The sequence below is a fragment of the Mobula hypostoma genome, chromosome 28 (assembly GCF_963921235.1).
Source record: "Mobula hypostoma chromosome 28, sMobHyp1.1, whole genome shotgun sequence".
Classification (NCBI taxonomy): Eukaryota; Metazoa; Chordata; class Chondrichthyes; order Myliobatiformes; family Myliobatidae; genus Mobula; species Mobula hypostoma.
Window position 1 is genome coordinate 8,917,128 of NC_086124.1, and position 22,821 is coordinate 8,939,948.

General features: G+C 44.7%; 1 protein-coding gene across 5 annotated transcripts in view; it reads right to left on the minus strand.

Moving 5' to 3' along the window:
* LOC134339031 (parkin coregulated gene protein homolog) overlaps window positions 1-22,821 on the minus strand; it is a 498,671-nt gene that overhangs the window by 388,048 nt on the left and 87,802 nt on the right. For 4 of the 5 annotated variants that reach the window (XR_010016335.1, XM_063035291.1, XM_063035290.1 and 1 more), the window contains exon 2: window positions 10,238-10,417. The exons of the other annotated variant lie outside the window; for it this stretch is intronic. Coding sequence is in view for 3 of the 4 variants with exons in the window: in XM_063035291.1 (XP_062891361.1) it covers window positions 10,238-10,417 (180 nt within the window). In the remaining variant the exon portion in view is untranslated. The remainder of the gene's footprint in view (window positions 1-10,237; window positions 10,418-22,821) is intronic. 5 annotated transcript variants of the gene reach the window in all.

A 22,821-nucleotide genomic window follows, 5' to 3' on the forward strand; every position in this document is an offset into this window, starting at 1 on the left:
CCATTGGTAGGTGAGACTAGAACTAGGGGACATTGCCTCAAGATTCAGGGGAGAAGATTTAGGATGGAGATGAGGAGAAACTGTTTATCCCAGAGAGTGGTGAATCTATGGAATTCTCTGCCCAGGGAAGCAGTTGAGGCTTCTTCACTAAATATATTTAAGATACAGTTAGATAGGTTTTTACATAGTAAGGGATTTAAGGGTTATGGCGAAAAGGCAGGTAGATGGAGCTGAGTTTACGGACAGATCAGCCATGATCTTATTGAATGGCGGGGCAGGCTCGATGGGCCGGATGGCCTACTCCTGCTCCTATTTCTTATGTTCTTATGTAAAACAAAATGAAAGGGTTCACCACCAGCCTACAGAAAGCAAGAAGCAAATTTGGGCAAGAACGAACACGAGGAAACCTGCAGAGGCTGGAAATCCGAAGCAGCACACACAAAACGCTGGAGGAATTCAGCTGGTCTGGCGGAATATATGGAATAGAAGTAAATAGTCGACATTTTGGGCTGAGAGCCTTCAGCAGGACAGGAGGACACTTCTCCCAGTGCTGAGAAGGGTCTCGGCCTGAAACGTCAACTGCACCTCTTCCTACAGATGCTGCCTGGCCTGCTGCGTTCACCAGCAACTTTGATGTGTGTTGCTTGAATTTCCAGCATCTGCAGAATTCCTATTGTTTGCTTCCTCAGCCTGACTTGCTGAGTTCCTCCAGTATTTTGTGGGCAAGATGTCATATTTCTCCCCCACGCTTCCCTGCAGGTTGTTTTCCAGGGAATTTATTAACTGCCATCAATTCCTAGTAGCCTTTCTCCAAAATTCAATCCCCGGCATCACTAGAATTAACCACTGTGGGCACCGTCGAGCATGCTACTGTTGTAACACACTGCAGTTAAGTCAACCAGCAAAGGTCATCTATTAAATTATCTGTAAACGGGTAAAAAAAAGCTAAAAAGTAAACTTAAAAATGGTAAATATATATTAAAGCATGAAACTGCTTTCTCTTTTTATAAGTGTACATAAACATAAATTAAATATAAGACTTTGACCTAACACTATTTCTTTAATGAAGGCTGGCGACCCAGTCAGATGAATAGAGCTACAAGTGGATGTGACAGCTAAGCCTGATTTAGCAGTGATTGATGCGATACAAGGCGCGTTGAAACCTTAACCGCCCAACATCCCCCCCCGCCGCCCACCCGAGCTCAGCCACCTCAGGAACACCCCTGGGCTCCAATTACCCAGATTTACTTCTTGGATCCTGGAGCGGAGCAGAAGGTCAGGTTTCCATTCCCAGCTCTCGCATGCCATTGTTCACCAGCCAGTCTCGACAAAACACACTGTCTTGTTGTCGGTGTGCTCCAGCTCAGTGAGTCTATTTACTTTCCAGGACAAGTAACTAATAAACATGATACGGGTTCTTCTCATTTACTGTGATTCCCAATGAGCTTTGACAATTTTATTCATTGACCTAAATTCCCACGACAGGTTTCAGTGACTAAGCCTCCTTGCCAGATTGTTATCTGTCAAGGTGTCAATCTTAGATACAGGAGCTTAAAGTCCCACAGCGTAAGGTTCAGGAACAGTTATTACCATTCAACCATCAGGCTCATGAACCAAAATACTATATTCTTTATTGTACTTTATTGTTGCCAAACAATTGATATTAGAACGTACAATCACCACAGTGATATTTGATTCTTGTGGGATAGCATAACTTCACTCACCTCATCTTGGAACTGATTCCACAATCTGTGGACTCACTTTCAAGGATTCAATAACTCATGTTCGTAATATTATTCATTATTTAATTATTTGTTATTGCTTCTTTCTTTTTTGTTGTACTTTGCATAGTTTGCTTTCTTTTGCATGTTGGTTGCCCATCTTTGTTTATCATAGAGTCAGCCCTTTGGCCCATCTACTCTGTGCTGACCCATTTAAACTGCCTGCTCCCATTGAGCCGCACCGGGACCATAGCCCTCCATATCCTAGCCATCCCCGTACCTATCAAAATTTCTCTTAAGTGTTGAAATCGAGCTTGCATGCACCACTTGCACTGGCAGCTCATTCCCCACTCTCACCACCCTCTGAATTTGAATCAAAATCAGGTTTAATATCACCGGCATAAGTCATGAAATTTGTTAACTTTGTGGCAGCAGTACAATGCAATACATAATAATAGGGAAAATTGTAAATTATACTGTACTTTATACTTTTTTGTTGCCAAACAATTGATACTAGAGCATACAATCATCACACCGATATTTGATTCTGCTCTTCGTGCTCCCTGGAGTACAAATCGATAGTAAATATTAAAAATTTAAATTATAAGTCAGAAATAGAAAATAGAAAAGGGAAAGTAAGGTAGTGCAAAAAAACCGAGAGGCAGGTCCGGATATTTGGAGGGTACGGCCCAGATCCGGGTCAGGATCCGTTCAGCAGTCTTATCACAGTTGGAAAGAAGCTGTTCCCAAATCTGGCTGTACGAGTCTTCAAGCTCCTGAGCCTTCTCCCGGAGGGAAGAGGGATGAAAACTCTGTTGGCTGGGTGGGTCGTGTCCTTGATTATCCTGGCAGCACTGCTCCGACAGCATGCGGTGTAAAGTGAGTCCACGGACGGAAGATTGGTTTGTGTGATGTGCTGGGCTGTGTTCACAATCTTCTGCAGCTTCTTCCGGTCTTGGACTGGACAACTTCCATACCAGGTTGCGATGCACCCCAGAAGAATGCTTTCTACGGTGCATCTATAAAAATTAGTGAGGGTTTTAGGGGACAGGCCAAATTTCCTTAGCTTCCTCAGAAAGTAAAGGTGCTGGTGGGCCTTCTTGGCAGTGGATTCTGCTTGGTTGGACCAAGTCAGGTCATTTGTGATATTGACCCCGAGGAACTTAAAGCTTTTGACCTGTTCCACTTGCGCACCACCGATGTAAGTGGGGTCGTGCGGTCCGTTACTCCTTCTGAAGTCAACAACCAATTCCTTCGTCTTGCTGACATTGAGGGATAGGTTATTGTCTTCGCACCATGCCACCAGGTTCTCAATATATATGTATATATGTTATATATATTAAGTAATTAAATTAAATAAGTAGTACAAAAATAGAAATTAAGAAGTAGTGAGGTATTGTTCATGGGTTCAATGTCCATTCAGAAATCAGATGGCAGAGGTTCCATTCTTAAATCATTGGGTGTGTGCCTTCAGGCTTCTGTACCTCCTTCCGAATGGCAGCAATGAGAAGAGGGCATGTCCTGGGTGATGGGGGTCCTTAATGATGGACGCTGCCTTTTTGAGGCATAATTTCTTGAAGATGTCCTGGATATGATGGAGGCTAGTAGCCATGATGGAGCGGACTAATTTTACAACTCTCTGCAGCTTACTCTGATCCTGTAGCCCACTTCCTCCCCCCACCCCCCCCTCCCATACCAGATGGTGATGCAGCCAGTCTGAATGCTCTCCACAGTACATCTGTAGAAGTTTTCAAGTGTACTTGGTGGCAAACCCCTAATGAAATATAGCCGCTGTGATTTTCATTGAGTCAATCGTATTTCTTTGTTCTACTGTGAAAGCTCGCAAGGAAATGACTCTCAGTGAAGAAAATGAATGTCAAGGAAATGATGACACACACATACTTAGATAATAAATTTACTTTGAACTTTGAACTATTGGTTACCACCTGGAGTCAGCAGATGTGATTTTGTCCCTCATGACGGAGAGGTAATGCACTCGAAAACTAATTCAAAGCTGAGTAATTATAAATATCACAAACGCTGGCAACACTGCTGATTTTCCAAGGTTACCCATGCTCATTTCTTATTGATTTCCACCACTCTTACTCCTGAAGGCCTATAGATCTGACGATCCATCTCCCTCCTATTTTCAGCCACTTGACACTCATTGCCAGTGGAAAATAAAACAGGGAGGATGACTTTAACAGCCAGCTGGAGAAGATATTATATCTCCATATTTTTAGGTCACATTGTTCCCGGCTCCAATACCCGGCCAAGAGGTCAAGATGGCAGCTTGTCTGAGCAGTGAGCCAACAGCGATCTGCCTCTGCTTCCCTGCGGAGAACAATGATGCACCCTGCCTGATGAATTTTGCAATATATTTGCTTAAGATCATTAACCCAAGTGAGACTGCAGGCATGGCCCACGTTTACTGTGCTGCACAGTAAAGGAACAGCTTGAGAGAGTTCCCAAAATAGATACATGGAGCACCCCCTCATCCGAAATGCTTGGGGCCTTCGGCTTTTCAGAAGAAGTCTTCCCTTCCTTATTGATGCAGCTATAAAGAAGAAAGACAGCTGCCATATTTCATTTGGAGTTTGAGGAGATTTGGTTTGTCACCTAAAACACTCAACATCTTCTACAGATGCTCCATGGAGAGCATTTTGACCAGCTGCATCACCATCTGGTACGGTGGGGGAAACGGGGTGCAGCGGCTACAGCACAGGCCCGAAGTAAATTGCAGAGAGTTGTAAGATTAGTCAGCTCCAACATGGGTACTAGCCTCTGTCGTAGCCTAAACATCTTCAAGGAGCGATGCCTCAAAAAGGTGGCGTCCATCATTAAGGACCCCCACCACTCAGGACATGCCCTCTTCTCATTGCTACCATCAGGAAGGAGGTACAGGAGCCTGAAGGCACACACTCAACGATTCAGCAACAGCTTCTTCCACTTTGCCATTTGATTATCTGAATAGACGTGGAACCCATGAACACTACCTCACTATTTAAAAAAAAAATTTCTGGGTTTTGCACTATTTATTTAATTTAATTATTTAAAATGCATATGTAATTTGTTTTTTTAAAAGATATTTTTCCTGTATTGTACTGCTGCCGCCAAGTTAACAAATTTCACAACGTGTGTCAATCTGATTCTGATTCAGATTTTTTGGAATTTCAAATATATAATGAGGTACCTTGGGATCACCATCATATCGGTGTACTGCATTAAATTTTGTAAAAATATTAGATGAAAGACCAAACAATTCCAAGTGCCACTTTAGCTCTTTGTGAGCTTGCAGCGTGTAAGGCGTCTGTACGTTAAAATTTGTTAAATGTTTGTTAATGTATTCCTACACTCTAATAATAATGTAGATTGCATCCGGAATTTTTCCGGGTAGTGGACAACTTCCTCCCATGCTGTTCTGACGTAGTACGAGGCAAGTTACAGCAGTGCCATTGTCTTCTGCCGGGTGAGGTTTTTTTTCCAAAGAGATCACCAGCTCTTAACCTCGCATGGATTGGTTGAATTTGAACTTTGCAACCTCCGCCCCGCAGTCCAGCGCTGATGCCACTACGCCACCAGCTGGCTCACTATAGGTTTGTTAAATGTTTGCTAATAGCCTCTGGGTTCTTTCTTATCCTCAGGCACTAGTGACATGAGAACAAAAGAGCAAAGGTTTTATCTGTCTCTGTGCGTCTCTCGGTGCTTGTAGATTTGTTGTTCCTCTTCGCGCCCTCGTGGCGCAGCGGGTGGCAACCTTGCTGTTTCTTTAACCTTTGTCCGTTCTTCATGAGGTCGAATTGCTGGCTCGAAGCTCGACCCCAGCTCGAATGGAAAGCATACAAGGAGCCAGGCGGATTTGAACCCGATGACCACTCACCTCTAAGTCCGGTACTGATGCCATTACACCACCAGCCAGCAGCTTGTGGATTGAACCCCTATTTATGGAGGTAGTTTTTGCTCAGTTCTTTGGACTTCACCTAGACCTAGGATAGCCGGCTAGGATGGACCCAGGGTGATTTCACATGCAGAATTCCGAGTTCCCCCAACAACAGTGACAATTAAGTAGCGGCTACAAATCATGAGCCCTGAAATCTTTGTAACTTACTTTTTAGTGTGGTTTATATGTGATTTCTGTTTCATGACAATAAATTAGGCTTAAGTTACCTTGTTGTGCTTGTACAGTTATTACCACATCTCCTGGACACTCAAATAGGTTTGGGTGTGATCAACCCAGCCCATTACAATTTCCAACTCAGAATTTATGTGCTACCAGGAAGTAGCCTTCGTCTTACATTTGTTCACTATATGTACGCATTTAAGAATAAATAACATAACATACCATTAGTATAATGGAAATATAATGTGTGCGAGCTAACAAAAGCAGCACAGCAGTGTTGAGACAATATCTAAATCAGTTGTTGAGCAACAACAGAAAATGACAGGCTTTCATTCTTTACCTACGATGCTGTGCTTTGATTAAAAGGTTGCAGTACACTGTATCTTTGTTTTACTTTTTTGACATTTGATGCTGATTCTGGTGCTGCTTTCTGACAAAGGAGTGCTTGGTAATTGTGAAGCCTTCAAAAGTGAAATTTTGAGAGTACAGAGTTTGCATGTTCCTGCCAGAATAAAAGGCAAGGATAATTGGTTTAGGAATCATTGATGTTCAAGAGATATTAAGGCCCTGGTTAAGAAAAAGAAGGAGGTGCATAGCAGGTATAGGCAGGAAGAAGCAAATGAGGTACTTGAGGAGTATAAGAAATACAAGAGAACACGTATTAGATTATCAGATTATGAGAACACTCAGTCCTCTGTTATTGTCATTTAGAAATGCATACATGCATTAAGAAATGATACAATGTTTCTCCAGAGTGATACCACAGAAAACAGGACAAACCAAAGACTAACACTGACAGAACCACATAATTATAACATATAGTTACAGCAGTGCAAAGCAATACCATAATTTGATGAAGAACGAACCATGGGCACGGTAAAAATAGTCTCAAAGTCCCCGAGTCGATCGACTCTCGAGTCCCCGATATCAGGCGGCAAAAGGGAGAAACTCCCTGCCGTAAACCTCCAGGCACCATCAACTTGCCGATGCCTTGGAAGCAGCCGACCACAGCCGACACTGAGTCCATCTGTCCAAAAACTTCGAGCCTCCAACCAGCCCCTCCGATACAGCCTCCCGAGCGCCATCCTCTGCCGAGCGCCTCCGACCTCGCCCTGGCCGCTGAAACAAGCAAAGCCAAGGATTCGGGGCCTTCTGCTCCAGAGATTCCGGTTACCACACAGTAGCAGCGGCAGCGAAGCGGGCATTTCAGAAGTTTTCCAGATGTTCCTCCATACTCTCATGTCCGTCTCCATCAAATCAGAATTGTGCACGATCCCCTACTTGACAGATAACAGACATCATTCACTGGAGAGGCCGTGCGCGCTGCCGTCGCGCCACCATCTTCTCCTCCTCATCACTTAAGAAGGAAATCAGGAGGGATTAAGGAAGGCATGAGGTTGCTCTAGCGGACAAAGTTGAGGAGAATCCCAAGGGCTTCTTCAGGTATACTAAGAGCAAAAGGATAGCAAAGGACAAAATTTGTCCTCTGGAAGATCAGGGAGGTCATCTCCGCATGGAGTCAAAAGAGATGAGTTTTTTTTTTGCATCTGCATTTACTTGCGAGATGGACACAGAGTTTATAAAGGTGAGGCAAAGTAGCAGAGAGGCCATAATCCATATACAGATTACAGAGGAGGAGGTGCCAGAGGGTTGGAGGACATCTAATGTTGCTCCATTGTTTAAGAAAGGCTCTAGCAACAAACCAGGAAATTACAGGCCAGTGAACCAGACATCAATGTTGGGAAAGTTACTGGAAGGTATTCTAACGGACTGGATGTTTCGTATTTGAATAGACAGGGATTGATTAGGGATAGTCCGCATGGCTTTGTGCATGGTAGGACGCATCTAACCAATCTTATAGAGTTTTCTTGAGAAAGTTACTAGGGAAGTTGATGAAGCCAAGGCAGTGGATGGTGTTTACGTGGACTTTAGCAAGGCATTTGACAAGGTCCTGCATGGGAAGTTGGTCAAGAAAGTTCAGTTGCTTGGCATTCAAGATGAGGTAGCAAATTGGATTAGACATTGGCCTTTCAGAAGAAGCCAGAGAGTGGTAGTAGATGGTTGCCCCTCTAAAAAGAAGCTTGTGACTAGTGCTGTGCTACAGGGACCAGCACTGATCCATTGTTGTTTGTCATCTATATCAACGATCTGGATGATCATGTGGTAAACTGGATCAGCAAATTTGAGGATAACATGAAGCTTGGCGGTGTAGTGGACAGTGAAGATGACCATCAGAACTTGAAGCGGGATCTGGACCAGCTGGAAAAATTGACGGAAAAATGGCAGATGGAATTTAATGCAGACGAGTGCAAGGTGGTGCACTTTGGGAGGACAAACCAGGGTAGGTCTTACACGATGAGTGGTAGGACACTGAGGAGTCTGGTAGAACAGAGGGATCTGGGATTACAGGTCCATAATTCTTTGAAAGTGGCATCACGGGCAGGTAGGGTTGTAAAGAAAGCTTTTGGCACATTGGCCTTCATAAACCAAAGAATTGAATATGGGAGTTGGGATGTTATGTTGAAGTTGTATAAGATGTAGGTGAGGCCTAATTTTAGCTAGCTTTAGTCATCTACTGTGATGACTAAAACTAAGTAGATGTCAATAAGACTGAATGAGTGCAGGGAAAATTTACAAGGATGTTGCCGGGATTTGAGGACCTCAGTTAGAGCGAAAGATTGAATAGGTTTGGACTTCATTCCCTGGAGCTTTGGAGAATGATGGGAGATTTGGTAGAGGTGTCTGAAATGATGAGGAATCTAGATTGGAAAAAGCCTGCTTGCATTTACCTACTGAGGTTGAGCGAGACTGGAACTAGAGGTCATGGGTTAAGAGTGAAAGATGAAATGTTCAAGGGGAACATGAGGGGAGATTTCTTCGCTCAGACGGCAGTGAGAGTGCGGAATGAGCTGCCAGCGGACATGATAGATGCAGGTTCGATTTCAACATTCAAGAGAAATTTGGATAGGTACATGGATGGGTGGGGTGTAGAGGTCTATTGTCTGGGTGCAGTTTGATGGGACGTGATATTTACATAATTTGGTATGGACTAGGTGGGCCAAAGGGCACATTTCTGTGCTGTAGTGTACGATGAATCTATGACTATAAATGCCCTTCATACGCTTTCATTGCTGGGATCATTATTATGAACCTCACATGGATCCTCTCCAGTGCCAGCATATTCTTCCTTTGATAAGTAGCCCAAAACCACTCGCACCTCTTGAAATGCAGTCTGACCAACGCAATATTAGAATATCACTGACCAATGAGATAGAAAAATTGCAAAGAAAGTCCTTGAAATATTTTTGTCTCACTCGTAAACAGTACCCTGCATGCACTGCTCAACTGATAAAGGATGCTATTTAAAACCAACACATTGCAATCCTCTCTATCCTTACTTTTGGCTTAATAAACTATCAGATTTATTTATTTATTCATTTATTGAGATTCAGCAGGGAATAGGCACTTCTGGCCCTTTGAGCCGTGCCACCCAGCAAGCTCCCTCTTTAATCCTAATCACGTGGCCAAGTGGTTAAGGTGTTGGTCTAGTGATCTGAAGGTCGCTGGTTCGAGCCTCAGCTAAGGCAGTGTGTTGTATCCTTGAGCAAGGTACTTAACCAAACATTGCTCTGCGATGACACAGGTGCCAAGCTGTATGGGTCCTAGTGCCCTTCCTTTGTACAACATCGGTGGCATGGAGAGGGGAGACTTGCAGTATGGGCAACTGCCAGTCTTCCATACAACCTTACCTAGGCCTGCGCCCTGGAAACATTCCAGAGCACAAATCCATGGTCTCACGTGACTAACGGATGCCTATAATCACGGGACAATTAAGAACGTCCCATTAACCTACCATTGCCGGTGGTGCAGTGGCATGGGCACTGGACTTCGAGGCGAGTGGTCCCGGGTTTTAAATTAGGCCATCGTGCTGGGTTGAGCGTCGGCGGCAGCAAACCAGTCTTGTAAAAAATGGACAAAAGTGCTAAAGAAACGGCAAGGTTACTGCCCAATGCGCCGCAAGGCGCGGAGAGGAGCAATAATAATAATTAACCTACGTCTTTGGACTGTGAGAGGAAACTGGAGCACCTGGAGGAAACGGGGAGGATGTACAATTTCCTGACAGGCAGTGGTGGGAATTGAACCCAGGTCACTGGTACAGTAAAGCGTTGTGCTACCCACTACACTTCTTCCATTTATAAATGATAAAACACAGCTTTACTTTATGAATGGACCAGTGAATATGGTGGTCTGAATGCAGAAACCCCGCCTGATTGTATACGTGGGAGGTATGTAACAAAAAAGGGTCTTTATTTCCACCCAGCTGACGTAATGGAGGGATGGAGAGAGGGAGAAATTCCCCTCTGTTGCCAGTGCTAACACATACAAGATCACTGACCGCAGCTTGTGTACTTCTGTGGACTTCTGGATCAGCTGCAGTGATGTGTGGCGTGGTGAAATTCGGGTCTGAATGCTTTTGGCTGGCTTTTATTGCTTGTTCTCTCTCTGCACGCTGGGTGTTTGACGGTCCTCTTTTGCTTTTAACGGGTTCTATTGGGTTTCTTTGCTTTGTGGCTGCCTGTAAGGAAACGAATCTCAAGGTTGTAAAGAAGTGTACATAATTTGATAATAAAACATACTTTGACCTTTGAACTTTGAACCACTGAAGTCAACCAATGTAGCCAAATGTGCAGTTGGAGACAAACCTGAATAACACTCTCAGATGGAGATCAAAGGAGAATTTACTTCCTTTGCGTCACTCATGTGGCTTCCAGTCTCCCAATCCGACTGTTTTAGTTGCAGGCTGACCCCAGCATGTCTTTGGACTATTTATTTGTTTATTAAGAGACCACACATAATAGGCCCTTCTGGTCCTTCGTGTCGTGCCACCCAGCAATCCCCCGATTTAACCCTAGCTTAATCACGAGACAATTTACAATGACCATTTAATCTACAAACCAGTAGGTCTTTGGACTGTGGGAGGAAACAGCAGGAAACCCCAGAGGAAAAGGTAAGTTTAAAAAAAAGACATTGCTGGAATTTTTCCAGAGTGTTGGCATATACTCAACGGGCAGAATGGCCTCCTTTATATCATCAGGAAAAAAGGAACGGCAATAGTTAATACAACTTTAAATCTATGTTGTGTGATTACACAGAGTTGAAACCAAGACCTCAACTGAACAAAGGTCACACCCAGTTCTTTGACAGATCTTGTTTGTTAAATGTTATCGTATATAATAATGGAGGATTTAGTAGACTAGCGGTTAACGTAACGCAATACGCCCCAGTGATCACCAACCGGGGTTCAGTTCTGATATTCTGCGTCCGGTGCTCCCGATGTGGCCTTTTATATATTGGCAAGACCCGACGCAGACTGGGAGACCGCTTTGCTGAACATCTACGCTCTGTCCGCCAGAGAAAGCAGGATCTCCCAGTGGCCACACATTCTAATTCCACATCCCATTCCCATTCTGACATGTCTATCCACGGCCTCCTCTACTGTAAAGATGAAGCCACACTCAGGTTGGAGGAACAACACCTTATATTCCGTCTGGGTAGCCTCCAACCTGATGGCATGAACATCGACTTCTCTAACTTCCGCTAAGGCCCCACCTCCCCCTCGTACCCCATCTGTTACTTATTTTTATGCACACATTCTTTCTCTCACTCTCCTTTTTCTCCCTCTGTCCCTCTGAATATACCTCTTGCCCACCCTCTGGGTCCCCCCCCGCCTGTCTTTCTTCCTGGACCTCCTGTCCCATGATCCTCTCGTATCCCCTTTTGCCTATCACCTGTCCAGCTCTCGGCTCTATCCCTCCCCCTCCTGTCTTCTCCTATCATTTTGCATCTCCCCTCCCCCTCCAACTTTCAAATCCCTTACTCACTCTTCCTTCAGTTAGTCCTGATGAAGGGTCTCGGCCTGAAACGTCGACTGCACCTCTTCCTACAGATGCTGCTTGGCCTGCTGCGTTCACCAGCAACTTAGATGTGTGTTGGTTGAATTTCCAGCATCTGCAGAATTCCTGTTGTTTGGGGTTCAGTTCCCGCTGCTTCCTGTGAAGGAGTTTGTGTGTTCTTCCCGTGACTGCGTGGATTTCCTCCCACATTCCAAAGACATTGAGTTAAGGTTAGAAAGCTGTGGGCAGGCTGTTTTGGCACCGGAAGCGCACTGATGCTTGCGGGATGCCCAGCGCTATCCTTGCTGATTTGATTTGGCTCGAATGATTCATTTTACTGTGTGGTTCAATGCTTCAATGTACATGTGACAAATAGAGCGAACCTCTTTAATCTCTTTTATCTTTTATATACACAGTGCACCATATCCAGCAGGCAGAATGAGGAAGTTCCTGCGGTTTAGTAGGCAGGAAGGATCTAAGCAAGACAGCGTCATCTGTCTTCTGTCCAGCGCAAGAAGATATGAGACAGTTTGACAAGTGTTTGAGGGTATTAAGGTCACAGTATTGTCTGGTTGGGAGTGACTGCACAGGCAGCTGTGACTGAGGACCTGGGAGGGAGAGGCTGGATAATATCACTTGTGAGGGAGAACACAGGATGATTATCCAAGTTATTGGTGAATCTCACCATCTTGATAACGCCAGTGTAATTTTGAAATAAGGCTTTTGTATTTGGAACCACAGGGCTAATAGAATAGTATTTAGCAAAACATTACATATTTAGAATTTTGATGTTTCTCTACCTACTTTTCTTGCAAAAGTCAAAACGTGTCATGGGGTGACTGCTCAACGATCGAAATAAGCTGAACAGAGTTCTAAACTCAGTCAGCTCCATCCTGGGCACATGCCTCTGTAGTATCCAGGACATCTTCAAGGAGTGAAGTCTCAAAAGGGGGGCGTCCAGCATTAAGGCCAGGACATGCTCTCTTCTCATTGCTACCATCAGAAACGAGATACAGAAGCTTAAAGGCACACACTCAACAGTTGGCTTCTTCCCCTCTGCCATCCAGTTTCGGAATGGACGTTGAAACCATGAACACTACCTCACTACTGTTTTATTTCTATTTTTTACACTACTTGTTTAATTTAACTTCTGAATATATATATTTACCTATTCTAATTCTCAATTCTTTTCTCTATTATTATGTATTGCATTGTGCTGCTGCTGCAAAGACAACAGATTTCATAAGATATGCCGGTGATATTAGACAGGATTTTGATCCTGACGTGAAATAGATTGCAGATGCTATCGTTCATTAGTTTTGTGCCATGTCGTATGACGTGGGCAATCATGGTCTTTCCATGCCCATAATTGTTCTTGCCAAATTTTTCTACAGAAGGGGTGTGCCATTGCCTTCTTCTGGGCAGTGCCTTTACAAGACGGGTGACCCCATCCATTATCAATTCTCTTCAGAGATTGTCTGTCTGGCGTCAGTGGTCGCATAACCAGGACTGGTGATGTGCACCGGCTGCTCGTACGACCGTCCACCACCTGCTCCCATGGCTTCACACGAGACCCTGATTGGGGGGGGGAGGCAGGGTTGCCAAGCAGGTGCTACACCATTGCCCAAAGGTGACTTGCAGGCTAGCGGAGGGGAGGAGCACCCTACGCCTCCTTTAGTAGAGATATACCTCCACCCCGCCACGAGGTTGCTACAAACGTCAAGTAAATACAGAAACTACAGGAAATGTCCAATCAGTGAGGCAGCATCCGTGGGGAGAGAAACGAAGTTACTGTTTTGGATCATTGACTTTCTGTTAGAAATTAGAGCAGTACAGCACAGTACAGACCCTTCAGCCACAATGTTGGGCCAGCCCTTAACCCACGCTAAGATTAATCCAACCCTTCCCTCCTACATAGACCCCCATTTTTCTGTCATCCACATGCCTATCTAAGAGTCTCCTTAATACCCCTAATATATCTGCCTCTACCATTACCTGGGAAATTTAGAAAATAGCTGTGTTTTTACCTACTGAGAAATGGGAGGGGCAGAGCAAACAAAATGGGCACCAAGTGAGACTGAATGATAGCGATGTCATCTGGAAGAAAGTGACAAAGATGGCAGAATACTAGTAACACTGGACAACAAAGATTTTGCTTCCTGAATACTTTTGGGTGTATCTTACCAATTTTGGTTTGCTGATCATGAAAATCACCATGAAATTTCCGATCACCCACCATTTTTTTGAAATTGACTATACTTGTTATTGCAGTTGATAAGCGATTAAGGAAGGCATTTTGCTGGTCCACAAATCAAACAGGTAATTCGAAGAACTTCTAGTGGAACTGGAGAAAATTGCATGGTAAGTGTTCTGGGATGTTATTAAAAATTTTCTTGGCAACTGCAGGGCCCCAAACTGCATGTAGGCTGTTTGACATGTTTCAAACACGCAAAGCCATGAAGTGCAACATGCCATTAAAGATTCATTTTCTGCATTCCCATTTAGACTTCCTCCCTGCCAGTCTTGGCGCTGTCAGTGACGAGAATGGTGAAAGGTTTCACCAGGACATTGTGGTCATGGAGAAATGACTTCAGGGTAACTAGAATCCATCAGTGCTGGCTGATTATTGCTGGAGAAGTCTCAGGCACTGAGTACAAATGAAAATCATCAAAAAAACATTTTTTGTTTTGTTGAATTCTAATAAAGCGCCAGCACCATTGTGCAATTAAATGAATCATATTCAATAAAAGTTAATTTCTTGTTTCTCCAAGTTCCTACATGGTACTAGTCATCTGAAATTATATTTGTGTTCAGCTTCAAGTGGTCCATCATAAACAAGAATAATTTCTGAGGAAGCAACACTTTTGAAAAAATGAGCTGCCCAGTGTGACCTGCTTGTTGATGTAAGTGCAAGATTTTTGAAAAGAGGACAAGCAGAGAGTGGATGTCATTAGTGAACTTTTTAGACAGATATTCGACTAAAAATGTAACACAGAAGGAAATATTCAGTCAAAGGACCAAAATCTTTGCAAAGCTTTGAGGTTTAAAGACACATCTTAAAAACAGGAAGGGAGAGAGGAGGTTCAGGAGCTTACCATAGCTGTGAAAGGTGGATTGACTGAAATGCAACATTCTTTGTAAGGCTGGAACTTTGGAGGCTTAAGAAAGCTGCAGAGACAGCAAGGGGAAAGGGCATGAAAGAGATTTGTGAAAAGCCTCTCAGCTGCTCGTGCTGTTGGGATCCGGACATCACCTTGAGGATTTTCCTGCATTCACCGCTGACACAAACAGCAAACAACACAATGAAATCCAATTTCCTCTGCTCATCCTGTGCTGTAAGGGGCTAAGGAAAATTTTACAATGAGCTAAGCAGATTTTGTCACCAGAAATGCCATGTATTTTCTCTTCCCATTAGGAGAAGAATGGCTTACAGTAATTTTATGAATCAGAGAAGACATTATATTTTGAGTCGAATTCTGTTCTGCTTGTTCAGAGGTTAGGTTCCAATCTCCTTTCTCCCCAGCTCCAGGAGGCAATCATCAACAGCTTTATACTAAGATTATTGACACCATAACTTCACAACAGTCGCACTTTCCGAAGGCTCCTAAGCAATTGCATTCCTTTCAAAACAAAATATATTTTCATTGCTTATTGATTTTCTACCTCGATCCATCAGCCTCTGAATGGTTCTTTTTCCTTCATTGCTCTCTCTACTAATTGATTTTTCTTTTTCTTGCACAAAGCGCCTGTTCTAACACATTACAGAAGCTGAGTCGAGACATTCATCGTGGCTTTTGTTAACAAAGGCAGTTTTAACTGAGTTTTGATGTATCACAATATAACACAGAAAGGATAACAATCACTTTCATCTGCAGCATGGATTGCAGAAGGGATTACTTTAATTTGGCATCGAGCTTGGTGCAAATATTAAAAGCCAAAGGGCCTGTTCCTGTGCTGTACTGTTCTAGAACACAGCATAAGACAGGGCCTTCAGCCCATGGTGTGCCCCAAATCAATTAAACAACACAATTTAATTCCCTTTCCTATTCTGACATGTCGTCCATGGCCTCCTCTTGTGCCAAGATGCAGCCACCCTCAGGGTGGAGGAGCAACACTTTAAATTCCGTTTGGGTAGCCTCCAACCTGATAATTTCTCCTTCCGGTGAACAAATCTCAACTCCAACCCCCCCCCCCAATCTCTATTCCCCAATCTGACCTTTCACTTCTCACCTTTCTATGACTTCCCTCCGGCTCCCCTCCTCCTCCCCTTTTTCCTATGGTCCACTCTCTTCTCCCATCAGATTTCTTCTTCTCCAGCCCTTGACCTTTCCCAACCACCTGGCTCCACCCATCTCCTTCCAGCTCACCTCCTTCCCCTCCCCGACCTTTTTATTCTGGCATCTTCCCCCTCCTCCTCAGTCACGAAGAAGGTCTAGGCCCAAAACAGTTTATTCACTTCCACAGATGCTGCCTGACCCGCTGAGTTCATCCAGCATTTTGTGTGTGTTAATTAAACCAATGACTCCTAACTAATCTGATCTCTTTTGCCTGCACATTGATAATTTCCTTCTCTTCTTCACATCTGAGGCCACCACCGGCTGAGGTCAACCATGGATGTTGTGTCCTAGCTGTCCACATACCCAAGCCCGGGCAGTACAGCATGGAGAGCGAGCTGTTGTCCATGTAGCAAGCTCCCCCTCTCCCCGCATCTGATGAAACCAAAGGAACAGCAGAGACCGACACAGTTTGGTACCAGATGCATCGCAGGAGTTGCCAGTGTTGAACTCAACATAGGACTGCCTTAGGAACTCCAGCTCTGGAATTTTCCCTCGAGGTTTACTCCCAAAACCTTCCCCATGAGTGAGTATAACGACAAGGCTGCAGAAGTTTCCTTCTTCGAGTTGAGCTGCCAACAATAACTAATGAGCCCCATGTGCCCAAAGCGACTACTTTTAAGGCTCCGGTATCCTGACTTTTCCCTGTCTCCTGTCAGTTCCGCCGGGCTTAGTAGCTAAGCCACACGTGAAGGCCAGGAGCCTGGACCTGATTGTCAGAGGCTATTTGAGGCGCACGCCATTGGGAGCATCTAATAGGTAGTGGGAGGTTAACTTCACCACTTCCCCCAGCTATGATAACCTTAAGGGACCCATTCACGTGCCTATCGAAGAGTCCCTTTTCTGCTATCTGCCTCTACTGTCTCTAAATCTTTCATTTAGAGCACAGTAACAGGCCCATGTGACCCAACGAGCTACGTCTATTATTCCCATGTGACCATGTAACAGGATGGAGCACAATGCCCTACAGTACCAGTGACCTGGGTTCATTTCCCACCTCTGCCTGAGTTTGTGACCACATAGATCCCTCCGGGTGCTCTGGTTTCCGAGGTAACAGGCTAAATGGTCATTGTAAATTTTCCTATGATTAGGATCCGGTTAAATCAAAGGATTGCTGGGTGGTACAGCTTGAAGGGCTAGAAGGGGCTATTTTGTGTGCTATCTCAATAAATGAATGAAGACCTACTAACCTGCCGAAAGGTCTCGGCCTGAAACGTCGACTGTACTTTTTTCCATGGATGCTGCCTGGCCTGCTGAGTTCCTCCAGCTTTTTGTGTGTGTTACCTACTAACTTGTACATCTTTGGAATGTGGGAGGAAGCTGGAAACACACGCAGTAATGGGAAGAACGTACAAACTCCTTACAGACAGCGGCGGGAATTGAACCTGGGGTCGCAGGCGCCACAACAGTACTATGCTACCGCTCCCTCCTGATCTTTTAATCCTGAGAAACAGATGTTGGCTGTCTTCTCTATCTATGCCTCGCTACTCTATCTCTCTCTCCATCCATTAACTTCTAACAAAGCTCCCCTCAGCCCCCCTCTGCTCTAGAGAAAACAGCCCCAGCTTGTTTCATGCAGCCCACACACAAAATGGAGGAGGAAATCAGCAGGTCAGGCTGCATCTATGCAGATGAATAAACAGTCCGCATTTTGGGCCAAGACCTTTCATCAGGACTGGAAAGGAAGATGGGGAGGGGGGAATGCCAGAATAAAAAGGTGAGGGGTGGGGATGGAGGCTCACTCGAAGGTGATAGGTGAAGCCAGGTGGGTGGGAAAGATAAAAGGGAGGAGTGGAAGGAATCTGATAGGAGAGGAGAGTGGACCATGGGAGAAAGGACCTGGCTTGTTTTATAATGAAATGGATAAGTACATAAAATCATAAAGTATAGGGGCAGAATTGGCCCATCGAGTCTGCTTTACCAATTCATCATGGCCCAGTCCCCTCCCTTCTCCCCTTGTCCCTTCGTGCCCTGACTAATCTGTCACTGTCTGCATTAAATATACCCAATAATTTGGCCTGTTGCAACAAAATCCACAGATTCACCACTCTCTGGCTAAAGAAATTCCTCCTTATCTCTGTTCTAAATGGATATAAATGGAGGAGGAGAAGATGGCGGCGCGACGCAGCTTGCGCGGCCACTCCAGTGAACGATATCTGTAATCTGTCAAGTAGGGTGCCGTGCACAATCCTGATCTGATGGAGACAGACGTGAGATCTGAAGGAACATCTGGAGAAACTTCTGAAATGCCTTTTTCGCTGCTGCTGTTACTGTGTGATCCAGAATCTCTGGAGGGGAAGGCCCCGAATCCTCGGCTTTGCCTGTTGCTCGGCAGCCGGGCAGTTGAAGCGCTCGGCAGAGATGGTGCTCGGTGCTCGGTGTCGAAGGGCTGGTCGGAGGCTCAAAGTTTTCGGACGGACTCAGAGTCGGCTGGGGTCGGGTGCTTCCAATGCATCGACAGTTGTTGGTGCCCGGAGGTTTATGGCAGAGAGAGTTTCTCCCTTCTGCTGCCTGCTATCGGGGACTATCAGGAGTTGATCGGAACTTTGAGACCTTTTTTTTACCGTAATTCAGCCATGGTCTGCTCTTCGTCAAATTATGGTATTGCTTTGCACTGCTGTAACCTATATGTTATATATATATATATATATGTGGTTATGCTGGTCAGTGTTAGTCTTTGGTTTGACTTGCTTTTTTTGAGCTATCACTCTGGAGGAACATTGTATCATTTCTTAATGTACATGCATTTCTAAATTGACAAAATAAACGTTAAGCAGACTCTAGTGTCCTACATAATCTAATCTAATCTAATTCTAATCGAATAACCCTCTATTCTGAGTCTGTGTCCTCTCATCCTAGACTCCCCCACCACTGTAAGGAGACATCTTCTCCACATCCACTCTTATTGAGGCCTTCCAACATTCGCTAAATTTCAATGAGGTCACCCCTCATTCTCCTGGAATTCCAGAGAGCAGAGGCTTAGAGCCATCAAGCATTCCTCAAATGACAAGCCTTTCAATCCTGGAATCGTATTCATGGTCCTCCTTTGAACCGTCTCCAATGTCAGCACATCCTGTCTTAGATAAGGGGCCGAAATAATAAGTTCTACCTTCCAGCTAGCCTCCTTCCCCTCCCTCCACCTTTCCATTCTGCCAAAGAATAGTTTTATTCCTGCCACCGCCTGCGAGGAGCTTGGACGTTCTCTCCGTGACTGCGTGGCTTTCCTCCACGTGTTCCGGTTTCCTCCCACAGTCGGAAGATCTAACGGTTGGCAGGTTAATTGGCCATTGTAAGTTATCATATTAAATTGGGGGACTGCTTGGCGGCGTGGCTCAAAGGGTCTGAAGGGTATCTCAATAAATAAATCAAGGGGAAGTTGCTCACAAAGCAAGTCATCACTACAATCGCCAAGATCCTTTTCTATAGTGAATACTGAAAGAAAGTATTCATTAAGTATCTCTGTTATTTCCCCTAGTTCCATACATACTTTCCCACTGTCACACTTGATAGGTCCTATTCTTTCACATCTTATCCTCTTGCTCTTCACATACTTGTAGAATGCCTTGGGGTTTTCCTTAATTCTGCCCACCAAGGCCTTCTCATGGCCCCTTCTGGCTCTCTTAATTTCCTTCTTAAGCTCCTTCATATTCACCTTAGGAGGGTGGCTAATGTAACCCCAATTTTTAAAAAAGGAGGAAGAGAGAAACCGGGGAATTATAGACCGGTTAGCCTAACATCGGTGGTGGGGAAACTGCTGGAGTCAGTTATCAAGGATGTGATAACAGCACATTTGGAAAGCGGAGAAATGATCGGACAAAGTCAGCATGGATTTGTGAAAGGAAAATCATGTCTGACGAATCTCGTAGAATTTTTTGAGGATGTAACTAGTAGAGTGGATAGGGGAGAACCAGTGGATATGGTATATTTGGATTTTCAAAAGGCTTTTGACAAGGTCCCACACAGGAGATTAGTGTGCAAACTTAAAGCACACGGTATTGGGGGTAAGGTATTGGTGTGGGTGGAGAATTGGTTAGCAGACAGGAAGCAAAGAGTGGGAATAAAGGGGACCTTTTCAGAATGGCAGGCGGTGACTAGTGAGATTCAAGGCTCAGTGCTGGGACCCCAGTTGTTTACAATATATATTAATGACTTGGATGAGGGAATTAAATGCAGCATCTCCAAGTTTGCGGATGACACGAAGCTGGGTGGCAGTGTTAGCAGTGAGGAGGATGCTAAGAGGATGCAGGGTGACTTGGATAGGTTGGGTGAGTGGGCAAATTCATGGCAGATGCAATTTAATGTGGATAAATGTGGAGTCATCCACTTTGGTGGCAAAAATAGGAAAACAGATTATTATCTGAATGGTGGCCGATTAGGAAAAGGGGAGGTGCAACGAGACCTGGGTGTCATTATACACCAGTCATTGAAAGTGGGCATGCAGGTACAGCAGGCGGTGAAAAAGGCGAATGGTATGCTGGCATTTATAGCGAGAGGATTCGAGTACAGGAGCAGGCAGGTATGACTGCAGTTGTACAAGGCCTTGGTGAGACCACACCTGGAGTACTGTGTGCAGTTTTGGTCCCCTAGTCTGAAGAAAGACATCTTTGCCATAGAGGGAGTACAAAGAAGGTTCACCAGATTGATTCCTGGGATGGCAGGACTTTCATATGAAGAAAGACTGGATGAACTGGGCTTGTACTCGTTGGAATTTAGAAGATTGAGGGGGGATCTGATTGAAACGTATAAGATCCTAAAGGGATTGGACAGGCTAGATGCAGGAAGATTGTTCCCGATGTTGGGGAAGTCCAGAACGAGGGGTCACAGTTTGAGGATAGAGGGGAAGCCTTTTAGGACCGAGATTAGGAAAAACTTCTTCACACAGAGAGTGGTGAATCTGTGGAATTCTCTGCCACAGGAAACTGTTGAGGCCAGTTCATTGGCTATGTTTAAGAGGGAGTTAGATATGGCCCTTGTGGCTACAGGGGTCACGGGGTATGGAGGGAAGGCTGGGGCGGGGTTCTGAGTTGGATGATCAGCCATGATCATAATAAATGGTGGTGCAGCTCGAAGGGCCGAATGGCCTACTCCTGCACCTATTTTCTATGTTTCTATGTTTCTATGATCTTCTAGATCTCTAACATTACCTAGCTCTCTAAACCTTTTGTAAGCTTTTCTTATCTTCTTGACTAGATTTATTACAGCCTTTGTACACCATGGTGTCTCAGTACCTGTGACAATAATAAACCAATTTAACAATTTAGAAAGTTAGTGACTGGTAGAAATTGGGTTAAAAAATCGATTCTGGCCCCAACACACTGTTGCAATTATAATGAGAATGGGAATAAAAGGATCATTTTCTGGTGGCTGCCAAAGACTAGTGGTGATCCATAGGGTTCGGTGTTGGGAGCATTTATTTTCATGCTGTTTATTTAGATGTTGGAATAGGTGGCTTTGTTGCCAAGTTTGCAGATGATATGAAGATTGATAGAGGGCAGGTAGTGTTGAGGAAACAGGTAGGCTGCAGAAGGACTTAGACAGATTAAGAGAATGGGCAAGAAAGTGATGTATGAAATACAATGTTGGAAAATGCATGGTCATACGGGAGAACCTGATCATTAAATTTGCTGATGATACCACAGTGGTGGGGCTCCATCAGCAAAAATGATGAAACAATGTACAGGGAGGAGGTCAAACACCTGGAGAGCTGGTGCAGTGATAACAACTTGATGCTTAATGGCACCAAAACCAAGGAGATGATCGTCGATTTCAGACGGTCTCAGCCTGAGCACACACTCCTCAGCATCAGCGGCTCCACAGTGGAGAGAGTGGAAAACATCAAGCTCCTTGGGGTGCAGATCTCGGACAATCTCACCTGGTCCAGGAACACCACTGGGATTGTGAAACAGGCCCAGCAGAGATTGCACTTTCTGAGGAAGCTTAAACAAGCATCACTCCCCACTAACGTCTTAACTACATTCTACAGAGGCGTGGTTGAGAGTGTGCTGACCTTTTGCATCACAACCTGCTACTCCACCTGCAGTGCTGTCGACAAAAAAGCCTTGCAGAGGGTGGTTAGGGGAGCAGAGAAGGTTATTGGGGTCTGCCTACCTTCTGTCCAAGACCTCTTTCACAGTCAATGCCTCCAGAAGACACGGTACATCATTAAAGACCCCTCACACCCTCTCCATGAACTGTTTGTTCTTCTGCCATCAGGGAAACATTACAGGAGCATCAAAACTAAAACCACAAGGTTACTAAACAGCTTCCTCCCACAGGCAGTCAGACTGCTAAATAGCTGCTCTACCTGACTCTGCTTTTGGACACTTTTAACTTGCACTGGACACATAGAACATAGAACATAGAATAGTACACCACAGTACAGGCCCTTCGGCCCACAATGTTGTGCCGACCCTCAAACCCTGCCTCCCATATAAGCCCCCACCTTAAATTCCTCCATATACCTGTCTAGTAGTCTCTTAAACTACACTAGTGTATCTGCCTCCACTACTGACTCAGGCAGTGCATTCCATGAACCAACCACTCTCTGAGTAAAAAACCTTCCTACTAATATCCCCCTTGAACTTCCCACCCCTTACCTTAAAGCCATGTCCTCTTGTACTGAGCAGCTGGTGCCCTGGGGAAGAGGCGCTGGCTATCCACTTCTATCTATTTATTATCACTTATAACTTGATTTTAACTGACATGTGGCTGTTTTGTTTTACTATTTATTGTTATGTTTATTATTTAGTGTT